The following is a 13,596-nucleotide window of genomic DNA, read 5'->3' on the forward strand; positions in this document are numbered from 1 at the left end:
GCAGCAGCAACCACAGCCTCCCAGACACTGTTCAGAGAGGTGTACTGTTTTCCCTCCTTGTAAATCTCACATTTGATGATGGACCACAGGTTCTCAATGGGGTTCAGATCAGGTGAACAAGGAGGCCATGTCATTAGATTTCCTTCTTTTATACCCTTTCTTGCCAGCCACGCTGTGGAGTACTTGGATGCGTGTGATGGAGCATTGTCCTGCATGAAAATCATGTTTTTCTTGAAGGATGCAGACTTCTTCCTGTACCACTGCTTGAAGAAGGTGTCTACCAGGAACTGGCAGTAGGACTGGGAGTTGAGCTTGACTCCATCCTCAACCCGAAAAGGCCCCACAAGCTCATCTTTGATGATACCAGCCCAAACCAGTACTCCACCTCCACCTTGCTGGCGTCTGAGTCGGACTGGAGCTCTCTGCCCTTTACCAATCCAGCCACGGGCCCATCCATCTGGCCCATCAAGACTCACTCTCATTTCATCAGTCCATAAAACCTTAGAAAATCAGTCTTGAGATATTTCTTGGCCCAGTCTTGACGTTTCAGCTTGTGTGTCTTGTTCAGTGGTGGTCGTCTTTCAGCCTTTCTTACCTTGGCCATGTCTCTGAGTATTGCACACCTTGTGCTTTTGGGCACTCCAGTGATGTTGCAGCTCTGAAATATGGCCAAACTGGTGGCAAGTGGCATCGTGGCAGCTGCACGTTTGACTTTTCTCAGTTCATGGGTAGTTATTTTGCGCCTTGGTTTTTCCACACGCTTCTTGCGACCCTGTTGACTATTTTGAATGAAACGCTTGATTGTTCGATGATCACTCTTCAGAAGCTTTGCAATTTTAAGAGTGCTGCATCCCTCTGCAAGATATCTCACTATTTTTGACTTTTCTGAGTGACATCTATATAAAAGTATAGATACAAAATAATTATTACCCTGGAAATAATAAAATGAAACGTTGCAACACATCGACTCCTCAAATCAAAGTGTTATTAAATTATAAAATGTTTTAATTATATTAATTTACTTTATAAATATTAATTTATGAACAATAATTTAAAGAAATACCCTCACTAAAAATTTTTTATTTTTGTTTAATTTGCAGTGAGGTTGCTTAAACGTTGTGTACTTAATTTTGTATAATATTAAAATTAGTTTACATTCTTAAAATGTAAAGAATTTCATGAATAATGAGACCTCATTTTTATCACTAAAATATAGATTCATATAAGTAGTTCAATTCAGTAGCATTATGCGGTTCATAAAAACAAACCATAGAAACACAAATTAGATGCATAGAACATAATAAAACATGCATCTTTAAAATGATAAAAACATCATATATATATATATATATATAAAACAAAAAGTTAGGATTATAGGCCTTCTGCTAAAGTGCAGGATAGTAGACCAAAACCCCACAACATATGGCCAAAACCATGATCGATGCCATCCAACCCCAGATGGCGTCAGCAAAATACTGCACATCAGCAGCCCGGCAGGACAAAAACACTGCACAGTGATAAAAATAGACTCAATGCAACAAGCAAGCTGACAGTACCCTCAACAATTAAAAATCAGTAGATGTGTCCAAGTCATACAGAAGATTGGCAGGGATATTCAGGCAGCTAAAACAGTAATGAATCCTTATGCCTTAGCGCACGCTTAAGGTAGCCACACCTGCGCACACCTCTGGAGTAATGAGCAGCTGTAGAAATAAAAGTGCAATGATGGGGCAGGAATATGTAGTGCCCCTGAGAAGTGGAATTAAGGACTTTCTAGTATAACAGCAGTAAAACCCACAGAAAAATACAAAATGCTCCAAAGTTTGCAAAGAGCGCTCATCGCACGGGCAAACCACATTGCTTTCGGGTCAAACTGACCTATGGCCAAGGAAAGGAGACACCAAACCTGGCCCAATCTGAATCTGGTTAACAATATCCTATCCCTAACCTTCGGGACCATTACCAGGTAGGGCTCCAGCCCAGAGGTGATTTGTACCAACAGGTACTCTATTGGTGGGCTTCCTCAACTCAGACAGATCTCTTTCCCTGCTTCTAAGTTCACTGAAGATGGATTTAAGCCTTTTTATCCCTCAAAGTGATATCGCCAGGCAAGGAAAAGATGTGGTTCGCCCCAGCTTCTGGCTGATGTCCTTGTTATACCTGAGCTAGGGGATGTGTAGGCCCAATGCACATAATAAAATGTAAAAACATTGCATTTATGTAACAAAGTTGTAGGGTTGTTTAATTGCCTCCTTTCACTGATTTCTATGGCACAGTGTTGCAGTACCATTGGATATCTATGTGTTGTGATTGATTTATTACAGAGTTGGACTGCAGTATCTTTAAAGCTGTTTTGATACTATTAGGACTATGGTAACTTCAGAAGTGTATTTTGTGAATTTCAATGTTCTTACTATTTTGTGAATGTGTGTTTTGTATTGGCATGTACATCCCTAAATCCCTCCTTAATTTTCCCTTAACCCCACCCCTTTAAGAGAATGTATTTCCCATTTTTCCTAAAACTCACAATGGTCACTCCCACATTCACTACACAATCATATGCCTGTGTGTGCGAAGATATCCATATGGAGAAAAATAGGAGAGGCAGAGGGGAGTTCGCCAACCATATTTTTATGGATAGCATTTTGTAGTATTTAAAGTATCACTACACAAGTCCTAATTTATCTTACTCCAAATTGCCTTTCGTGAGTTGTGCCCACTAGTCTTAAATTGTTGATTGCTTGGGCTTTTATTCTTTATCTATTTATATAGATCAGCATCACCTCTCAAACTAACCCTGCCTATACTCCAATATATGTGGCTTCTGACAGACCTCTGATCATATCAGATCCTAACTAGCAACTCTGTTTTGACTCAACTTGTTTGAAAGCCTCCACTCGAACCCTGGGTGATTCTGCACACAGTGAACAAGGCCCTTGGTCTTCCTTAGTTGCTGGTTCTTCTAAGTTCCAAGTTGCGTGGTAATGAAAACAGACCACGTTAAATAGGACACTAGCTGTACAGTAGAGACAAAAATTCAAAATGAACCCAATGGGAAATGAGGATAAATAGGTTAATTACTTTCATCTCCTGTGATGCATCTCCAAGTCCCTGTGCCCATAAGAAGGTGAACCCTTTGTAAGCACATAGCTACGGGAAGGCATTCGTCTTAGGTGATACGGTTACACTTTACTTGATAAAACTCCATCTGCTTATTGGCCTTTTCCTTTCAGAACACCGGACCCAGCCCTGCTCCAGATCGTCTGCCTCACAATGTAGGGGGGTGCTGACGTAATGCAGATGGTACAAGGTCTCTCTAGAGCTTTGGGCTTCCTTCAACCAGGGATAGCTCCTCCGCAGTGGCTAAGGAGGTTCGCCCCCTGGCTGTAAAATGAAACGATATTTCATGATCATGGAAAGCTAGATATTTCTGAAAAGTATACAAAATTCTGAATTCAGCAAGGGGTCATTTGTGTAGATCCTTCAAGGTTTTCCCAAAGAAAATAACAGTTGAAATAAAAATATATTTGAAATCGAGTTGAAAAAAACAGCCATTTGTGTCTACATTTTTATATCTAACTTCTAACTATGGCAGATTTTCTAAAGCAATATACCATTACATCTGCTGGTCCATTCTGGTTGCCGGGATATATAGGGCTTGTAGGTTCACCAAGAACCCGAGGTACCCAGAGCCAATAACTAAGCTGCACCTTGCAATGGGTTTTAGTTGTGTACTGGGCTGTGCTTTAAATGGGCAGTGCCTGTCTGGTACTGAGTACCTGCAGTACTTTAATTTGAATGGGAGAGTACCTGCACTTTTCAGTGCTGTTGTAATACATTACGTTACATTACATGAGTACCAGCATATCTCAGGAGCGAAGAGGTACTCTAAATAGAGAGTACCTGTACTTATATATTTCCATTTAAAGCATGGGTACCGGGTATACCATAATTCATTTGGTAAAATATAAAGAGTGAAAAATAGGTTTCAAGGAAACCTATGTATTTCTGAAAGGGGCACAAGATAGGAACTTTAGAAGCAGTTGCCCATCTCTGAATTTGGAGGTACCCAAACAAACGTGAATTAAAGGGCATTTCTCAAAATTACTTCTTTCTTGCACACTGTCTTACATTTGGAAGGTGCAAAGGCAGATAAAGACAAATAGTAATAACATTTGTTCTATTATTCTGTGTTCGCCTAAGTCTTTCAATAAAAATGGTACCTAATTTGTTTAGATAGGCTTAATGTCCACGAGAGGAAACAACCCAAAATGCAACATGGACACAGCACATTTTTCCACTTTAAATTGGCCCTTTTTTGCAGTGTGCCTAGCTGTGGATTTTGGGTTCTTAGTCAGCACGTGGGAAAACCTAGCAAACCAGTATATTTTTTAAAACTAGACACCAAGGGAAATCCAGGATGCAGTAACTTGTGTGGTTCTTACCAGGTTATTTTACCCAGAATCCCTTGCAAACCTCAAAATGTGCCTAACAAAACACATTTTCCTAACATTTCTGTGATGGAATGTTCTGGAATCTGAGGGGAACCACAAACTTTATTCCACCCAGCATTCCCCCCCCCCCCCCCCACCACCAATTCTCCCGCTAAAAATGGTACCTCACTTGTGTGATTAGGCCAGGTGCCAGCGACAGGAAATGGCTCAAAACACAATGTGGACACATCAAATTTTCCGTCTAAAACTGAGGTTTTTTTTTTTTTTTTTTTTTTTTGCAATGTGCCTAGTTGTGGATTTCGGGCTCTAGTTCAACTGGCACCTAGGGAAACCTAGCAAACCTGTAAAAAAAAAAAAAACTAGACACCCAGGGAAATCCAGGATGGGGTGACTTGTGTGGCTCTCACTAGGTTCCGTTACCCAGAATCACTTGCAAACCTCAAAATCTGTCTAAAAAACTGATTTTCCTCACATTTCTGTGGTGCAAAGTACTGGAATCTAAGGGAAGCCACAGATTTCATACCACCCAGAGTTCCCCTAGGTCTCCCGACAAAAATGTTACCTCACTTGTGTGGGTGGGCCCAAGTGCCTGTGACAGGGAAGGGCCCAAAACGTATTGTGGAGACATCAAAATTATCGATCACAAAATGATCTGTTTTTGCAAGGGGGGGGCACCTGTGTTTCTGGTCCCAGGCTCGGTGGCCATCTAGGGAAACCTACCAAACTCAGACAGTTCTGAGAAATAGACACCCGAGGGAGTCCAGGGATGTGTGGCTTGAGTGGATCCCCCAACCTTTTCTTACCCAGAATCCCCTGCAAACCTCAAATTTTTATTACAAAATCACATTTTCCTAATATTTCCATGTGGGATCACTGCACCCACACAAATTTCCTACCACCCAGCTTTCCCCCAGTCTCCAGATAAAAATTATACCTCACTTCTGTAAGTGGGCCACGTGCCTGTAATAGGGAAGGGACAAAAACGTGTAAAAAAAAAACTGAGGGGGAACCTAAGCGGGTCCAAAAGGGCCTTTTTCGTTCATATGAGCTAGCCTCCACAGACTGAGGCTTTGTACAGGCCCCGGAGATAGCCTCAACAGACGGAAGGCTTTGTACAGACCCTGGAGCTAGCCTCCACAGACGGAGGCTTTGGACAGACCCTGGAGCTAGCCTCCACAGACGGAGGCTTTGTACAAGCCCAGGAGCTAGCCTCCACAGACGGAGGCTTTGTACAGACCCTGGAGCTAGCCTCCTAAGACGGAGGCTTTGTACAGACCGCAGTGCGTACAGACCCTGGAGCTAGCCTCCACAGACGGAGGCTTTGGACAGACCCTGGAGCTAGCCTCCACAGACGGAGGCTTTGGACAGACCCTGGAGCTAGCCTCCACAGACGGAGGCTTTGGACAGACCCTGGAGCTAGCCTCCACAGACGGAGGCTTTGTACAGACCCCGGAGCTAGCCTCCACAGACGGAGGCTTTGTACAGACCCCGGAGCTAGCCTCCACAGACGGAGGCTTTGTACAGACCGCGGTGCGTAAAGACCCGGGAGCTAGCCTCCACAGATGGAGGCTTTGTACAGACCCCGGAGCTAGCCTCCACGGACGGAGGCTGTGTACAGACCCCGGAGCTAGCCTCCACGGACGGAGGCTGTGTACAGACCCCGGAGCTAGCTTCCACAGACGGAGGCTGTGTACAGACCCCGGAGCTAGCCTCCACGGACGGAGGCTTTGTACAGACCCCGGAGCTAGCTTCCACGGACGGAGGCTTTGTACAGACCCCAGAGCTAGCTTCCACAGACGGAGGCTGTGTACAGACCCGGGAGCTAGCCTCCACCGACGGAGGCTTTGTACAGACCCCGGAGTTAGCTTCCACAGACGGAGGCTTTGTACAGACCCCGGAGCTAGCTTCCACAGACGGAGGCTGTGTACAGACCCCGGAGCTAGCCTCCACGGACGGAGGCTTTGGACAGACCCTGGAGCTAGCCTCCACGGACGGAGGCTTTGGACAGACCCCGGAGCTAGCTTCCACAGACGGAGGCTTTGTACAGACCCCGGAGCTAACTTCCACGGACGGAGGCTTTGGACAGACCCTGGAGCTAGCTTCCACAGACGGAGGCTGTGTACAGACCCCGGAGCTAGCCTCCACGGACGGAGGCTTTGGACAGACCCTGGAGCTAGCCTCCACAGACTGAGGCTTTGTACAGACCCCGGAGCTAGCTTCCACAGACGGAGGCTTTGGACAGACCCCGGAGCTAGCCTCCACGGACGGAGGCTTTGTACAGACCCCGGAGCTAGCTTCCACAGACGGAGGCTGTGTACAGACCCCGGAGCTAGCCTCCACGGACGGAGGCTTTGGACAGACCCCGGAGCTAGCCTCCACAGACGGAGGCTTTGGACAGACCCTGGAGCTAGCTTCCACAGACGGAGGCTGTGTACAGACCCTGGAGCTAGCCTCCACGGACGGAGGCTTTGGACAGACCCTGGAGCTAGCCTCCACAGACGGAGGCTTTGGACAGACCCTGGAGCTAGCTTCCACAGACGGAGGCTGTGTACAGACCCCGGAGCTAGCCTCCACGGACGGAGGCTTTGGACAGACCCTGGAGCTAGCCTCCACAGACGGAGGCTGTGTACAGACCCCGGAGCTAGCCTCCACGGACGGAGGCTTTGGACAGACCCTGGAGCTAGCCTCCACAGACGGAGGCTTTGTACAGACCCCGGAGCTAGCCTCCACAGACGGAGGCTTTGTACAGACCCCGGAGCTAGTCTCCACGGACGGAGGCTTTGTACAGACCCCGGAGCTAGCTTCCACAGACGGAGGCTGTGTACAGACCCCGGAGCTAGCTTCCACAGACGGAGGCTTTGGACAGACCCCGGAGCTAACCTCCACAGACGGAGGCTTTGTACAGACCCCGGAGCTAGCTTCCACGGACGGAGGCTGTGTACAGACCGCGGTGCGTACAGACCCTGGAGCTAGCCTCCACGGACGGAGGCTGTGTACAGACCCCGGAGCTAGCCTCCACAGACGGAGGCTTTGTACAGACCCCGGAGCTAGCCTCCACGGACGGAGGCTTTGTACAGACCCCGGAGCTAGCTTCCACAGACGGAGGCTGTGTACAGACCCCGGAGCTAGCTTCCACAGACGGAGGCTTTGTACAGACCCCGGAGCTAACCTCCACAGACGGAGGCTTTGTACAGACCCCGGAGCTAGCTTCCACAGACGGAGGCTGTGTACAGACCCCGGAGCTAGCTTCCACGGACGGAGGCTGTGTACAGACCCCGGAGCTAGCCTCCACGGACGGAGGCTGTGTACAGACCCCGGAGCTAGCCTCCACGGACGGAGGCTTTGTACAGACCCCGGAGCTTGCCTCCACAGACGGAGGCTGTGTAACGAGTACTGTCACTCTGCACAGCTCATTTAAAACACCTGGACACCTTTGTGCAATCGTTGTGGCATGCGCTTTGTACAGTGTAGTGAGAGACGTACCCGAGCAGGTTGATCAGCGGGTGGTTGACCACCTAATGCCGCGGAATGGACTTTGCTCGGACACCGCGGCGCCCCTGGCTGGTTTTGGCGGCGCACAGTTTGGGAACCATTTCACTATGCTATGGATGTTGTCAGATACTGTGCAATATTTATAAAAAAGTGCGTGTGCTTTTAATGTGCATCTGTGGCATTACAACGTTAAAACACCTTTACGTTACCAATGCAACTTGCACAGGAAGAAAGGGTTAGTTGTTTAAACACAAGTTATTGAAATCTCCCGCAGATGAGCACCATTCCGTGGAAGCTGGCGCTAGACTGCTGGCTAAGCAAAGTGTTTTAGAACTCGTTGGAATGTCCTGCACGAGGTGCCTGTCGGCGGGCCTGGGTGCTGCTCGGGATTCCGCAGTGCCACGGCAGCAAAGCCCTTCCGCTCATACTAACGCTCTTGCTCCAGTGCAGCCAACAGGAGTGTGTTCGGAACCCTGTGGTAGGACAGTGGGTGGGAGCAGCGACCTGCGACAGCAATCTCCCACAGCACTCTCCAAGGCCGGGTTACAAGGGGAAACTAGACATCGCAGGAAACGCACAGATGATACCCAGGGTTTCACCCCTGCTAACCTCCTCAAAATATCCAAATATTCCTTTATCCGCTTATACTTCTGATTCTTTACAAATCACCGCTATTAGAATGAATTGCCCCCTGTTGAGTTGAAATTTAGCACAAACTATTCCAACTCATTAGGTCGAACCTACCAAACTGAAAGACATATTGTCAGCTTTCCAAGATCATGGAGGCGCTTTCAGCCTGTTCATTGCTTGCCACTGGTTACTTTTACTATCACTCAATTACGTGATTGGTATTCAAGGGCATGTCCTGCCCATCTTATGTCTGTAACCCATGCAGCATTGCCAATATACTCGTGTCTTTCCACTGTTCACTTTTAGGGAGCTACTTTTTTCTTTAATCGTAAACTTTCACTGTTCACTATTAGGGAGCTACTTTTTTCTTTAATCGTAAACTTCCACTGTTCACTATTAGGGAGCTACTTTTTTCTTTAATCGTAAGCTTCCACACGAAAGTTTGTTTTCCAGCGGGCTCGATAGTGCTCTTCCCTTCCCCGCTCTGCATTTCTTTCTTTCTTTCTTTCTTTTTTTCCTCTCTCTCTCTCTCTCTCTCTTTCTCTTTCTCTTTCTCTCTTTCTCTCTCTCCTTCTCCTTTTCCTTCTCCCATGCCACACCCGTAATACACTCACCTTCATGTGCTTCTCCTCCTCTGCTGCTTTCTCAGATTTGTATAGTTATTACTAAACAACCATTACTCTCGAGGGGCCGGTGGATTCATGAATTCTTAGATAAATCTCTATTTTATCTTTTTAAAATTCTGTTTACTTATAGGGGAGCTTCCTATAGCCCCCCCCCCCCCCCTTCTCTCAGTGTGTGCATTTTTCCTTTTAGCCATAAAACGTAAAATCTGCTTGCACTCTTAACATTATTTAGTTTTATTTTTTAATACTGGGACCCCCCTCCTTTCCCCTTAATCTGCTCCTTTTCGTTTTATTTTTATTTTAGAGCAGACTATTCTCGAACACCATACATTTCCATTAGCGTTTTCCTCATCTCTTTTTGTTTGTTACATCTACATTAATCTCAACTTAAATATGATACAATAATTAATCAGAAATGGCTATACCAGTCATAACTTAAATTGTGGCATAGGATAAACACAATAAATGTGTTTATTAAGAAAGTAGCTTTCAAACTCTATTTGTAATTATATCTTGTATATGTTTTGTGTGTAAAATGTATTTCCCCAACCTCTTTTTCTGTGGTCAAGTTTTCTTAAAATGTTCGTACATAGGAGCTTCCAGAAATGTCCAAATGTGTCCTTACATCTTGTGAGCAGTGGTTGGCGCAGTGCAAATAAATCTAGCTTGTTTGATTCTGAAAATGTATTGTGCTATAAAATAAAGCCTAGGGGCTATTTCAGGTACGTGATCTAGTATAGTCTTCCAAAATCCAGTTACATTTTGGAGCTGTTATGTGAATGAAATGACCCATCAGTGTACATCGGAGGTGTAGGTTGAAGTATATAATCTACAAGCAAAAAAACACACCACAAATGACAATGTCATGATCCTGGAAAAGGTACCCTTTATAATGTGCTCCCAGAAAGCTTTAATAAGTTTTTCTCTTATTTAGGGAATCCATGAAATCAGATCCCAGTCATTTACTGTCTTTGGTGAATAAGCTTACAAGTAGCTTAGTCGCCAGTGGTGAATTTTAATCCTTGGTGGTAGTCTCCGGCCGCTTGTTCGTTGACGAAGAGTGATTTCGTACAGTTACTTTCTTGATGTCGCTCAATTATCTTAAGTTATGATTAAAAGAAGAATAACTGAATATATCACCAGGCTGCAGTGGGGTTGGGGGGGGGGGGGCGGGGGTAGACACAGGCTGGTTCATGTTGTTGGAATACGCGAGGACAAAGGTATATGTTTGTACAAGTCGATACCACTTGTAAGAGGCTAAGTACTCAGTCAGTAAATAGCGTTTATCACAGCACTGACACCAGCATATTCTCTTCTTCCCCTCTCTAGGTGGTCTGAACACTACAGGCGATACCAGCTTTGCCAACATGAGTGTTTTTGCTCAAGCCGGGTAAGAAGAGTTGACACCGTGAGATAACTGACCATGGTCTTAATCTTGTTATATCTGTTAAAGGCTATGTACATAGTTCTGCATTTCCATCGTGGCCTTGTCGCTTTAGGAAGAATGGCCCCCTATGACGGGTTGGCAAAAGGATTCTGCTTCCCTGGGGTGTTAGGTAGCATGACCATCAGCCTTCAACGCAGGTCTGCATATTTATATATGTAATTAGGATGTGCTGTTCTGTCCCGAGGGTGGAGGGCTATATCAGTTTGTTGTGGGTTGTTATACCTGTTGTTTAAGTTTCCAATGTGGTCCTCTGTTCTCTTTCTGTCTCTGTATGTGTTCCCAAACTTGAAGGCCACCCGTTTTTTAAACACCTGAAAAAAGTGTTATGACGTTAAATTTTCGTTTTGTTTTAATGAATTAAAGGGTACTGCCTAAAAGTATTTGCAAAGAGATATCTAACGCTCTATTTTTTAATGAAAGTCCCAGTTTATCATGTTATAAAAACCCAGCGCGATGTTAGCGAAAATAAAAATATGCGATATGTGTATGGGCCGCTGGGTGTCGCTGCAGCTCTGTTAGTTCCTTCGGTGAAGCGTGATTCTCCAGGCGAAATGGTGGTACTGTGAATTTGATTCTCGAGATGCTTTTTATGTGCACCAGAGAGTAGACAGTACAAAAATGAAGACATGACTTCGAAAGGAGGTTACATCTACTCTTTTTTTTCAAATAGTAGATGGATTCGGACAGTGCTCCTGGTAGGCTGTTATTAAATTGATGAGTAACGCAATATTTCTACTGGCAGTTACCCTGAATTATTGCCCACATTGTTGTACTCGCTATACACTGTATGACATATTCGCATTCAGAAGTGTAGCATCACTGTATATTTATAGACAAGTGCAAATTATTTTTATAGTAGATAATTTAGTTGTGGTGCCTGGTTTACTTTCAAGCCATGCACGGGAGAGAACCAGCAGGAGCGGAGAGATACAGCTATGGTTGCAAATGGAAAAGCGCTCCCCCAACATGGGGGGAGCGCGGCCCCTTAGGGGTTGGGGCCGCCGGGGGCCTGACCCTCGCACTAGTTGTGCGCGGGCTGGCCTGCGGCTTCCGCTCGCACGCCTCGCGAGGCGTGGGAGCGGAAGTAGCGCCGCATTAAGGACGATGGTCCAACGACGGTGCCGGACCGGTTTGGGCCGCTGCGAGCCAGTGGGGGGCATAAAGCACCCCCCCAGAAGGCTCGGCCTTCTTCTTCCTGGTGCGGCGGCCTGAACGGACAGGCTTGTTGACCCACCCACCCTCTCCTTATTATTAGGCGGAAGAAGAGAGACTAAAGTAACCGGAAGCAACAGAGGGGACCCCAAGGGTGGGGCCCCGGTATAACAACAGAGATAGGATCCTGAAGTCTTGGACCAACCTGCGGATGGACACACCTGATTGGGGGTAGGGAGCCCAGATCACTGGGGTGGTCAAGGGGCTCATGCCCTGGGCCGCCCCGGTACACCCCTTGGCTGATTGGTGTTTGGAGAAGGGGCGGAACCCTGAGCATGGGGGCAAGAAACAGAGGAAGCAGGGGTACCGCCGACCCCCCCCCCTCCCCAGGGATACAGGTGACGACCAGTCCCTGTGTGGTCCAAAGGAGGTTCAGGACAGGTAGGGATCCTGTCAAAAATGATTTATGGTTACAAATGAAAAAAGTATCTCTAACAGTATATATTAATTTTGCAGTGAAATGTTTTTAATAGAGTAATTTGCATATGATGATTTGCATAAATTGTTTATTTGATTTTAATGAAAGTATATAAAAAATAATTACTTCTTCCATCAAACTAAATTGTCTTGTCGGTTGGTGTATGACCGGTGTTGGGGGTAAGGGCCTGCTGGCGGCTTTCGAGTCGTATGGGTGCAGCATGTAGTTTGCGACAAGTGGAGGTGGAAGGATACATCTTAACAGCCAATAGCATTAAGCGAGAGACGAACATTTCACTTGATTTAGCCAAGACTTGATTGACAAATGTCATGCCAGTGACTGAAAGTGTTTGGAGTAGAAAGCAAATGGCTGAAAGCCCACTTATGCATATTGCAAGAAATAGGTTTGTTTGACAGCTCTGCTGTCAAACCCAGATCTAAACTAGTATTACCAAAGTTAGTCAAGAGTTCTTGACTTTTAAATTGATCAAATAAGTAATTGGCTCCGCTTTGCTGACGATGATGTTCCGCATGGGCAAAAAGTACAATGAATGATTGTTTGCAGATGCTGAACAGAATTGGCAAAAAGATGATGTGTCATAATGCTTGTGCATGTATGTGCCATGATGCTACGGCAGCCCAATGTGATGACTTAAATGTATGCATGCAAGTGCATATAGAATGACTCCAGTGTCTTTTTGTATTTGTTTTTTAGTAACTGTTCTAAGATGGCAGACAGCCATTTTCTGAGAGCAGTAAATTAAAAAAAAAGATTATAAAATCTGTACAAAAGTGTTTTACAAGAAGAGAGTAGCTCGAAAGCAAATTACAGCTGCCACGTCCTCTTAAAAAATAAAATGTAAAACAAGTTTTAAAAAGTTGAAGTGGTGAGGGACAGGGAAGCAGTGGAGGCACGGATGTGGGGTGCCAGTAAATGTCAATGCCGGAGAGAGAAAGGACAGAGGAATTTTGGGGACTGCAGGTTGAAACAATAAAACCACAAGGAGGGAAGGGAGAATCAATAGATGAGCTGGTGAACAACATGGAGAACACGGGAGATTTGAAGGCAAAGCAGCACATAAGGTAGAGCACAAGAAAACAAATGCACTCTCATACAGTGCTAAATCAGAAGAAAAATGCAATTCTCTCAATGTGAATAGTGATACGAGTCATCCAATCAAAAGATGGTAAAGAGCTATGCTCAAGAGAGGAGCAAACACAAGAGGAGGAAGGAGATCCATCAAATAAAAAACATGCATAAGGTTGGCAAGAAATCCAGCTAGTGGGGTGCAGTGGCCTGATCCAAAACCTATGACAA

At 45.7% G+C, this 13,596-nt stretch overlaps 1 protein-coding gene across 1 annotated transcript in view; it reads left to right on the top strand.

The window, feature by feature from the left end:
* The window catches only part of VAC14 (VAC14 component of PIKFYVE complex), a 1,245,171-nt gene that overhangs the window by 424,369 nt on the left and 807,206 nt on the right, over positions 1 to 13,596 (top strand). Inside the window, exon 11 of the mRNA XM_069217475.1 lies at positions 10,532 to 10,592. Within this exon, the coding sequence (XP_069073576.1) occupies positions 10,532 to 10,592 (61 nt within the window). The remainder of the gene's footprint in view (positions 1 to 10,531; positions 10,593 to 13,596) is intronic.

Source organism: Pleurodeles waltl, chromosome 12 (assembly GCF_031143425.1).
Source record: "Pleurodeles waltl isolate 20211129_DDA chromosome 12, aPleWal1.hap1.20221129, whole genome shotgun sequence".
Classification (NCBI taxonomy): Eukaryota; Metazoa; Chordata; class Amphibia; order Caudata; family Salamandridae; genus Pleurodeles; species Pleurodeles waltl.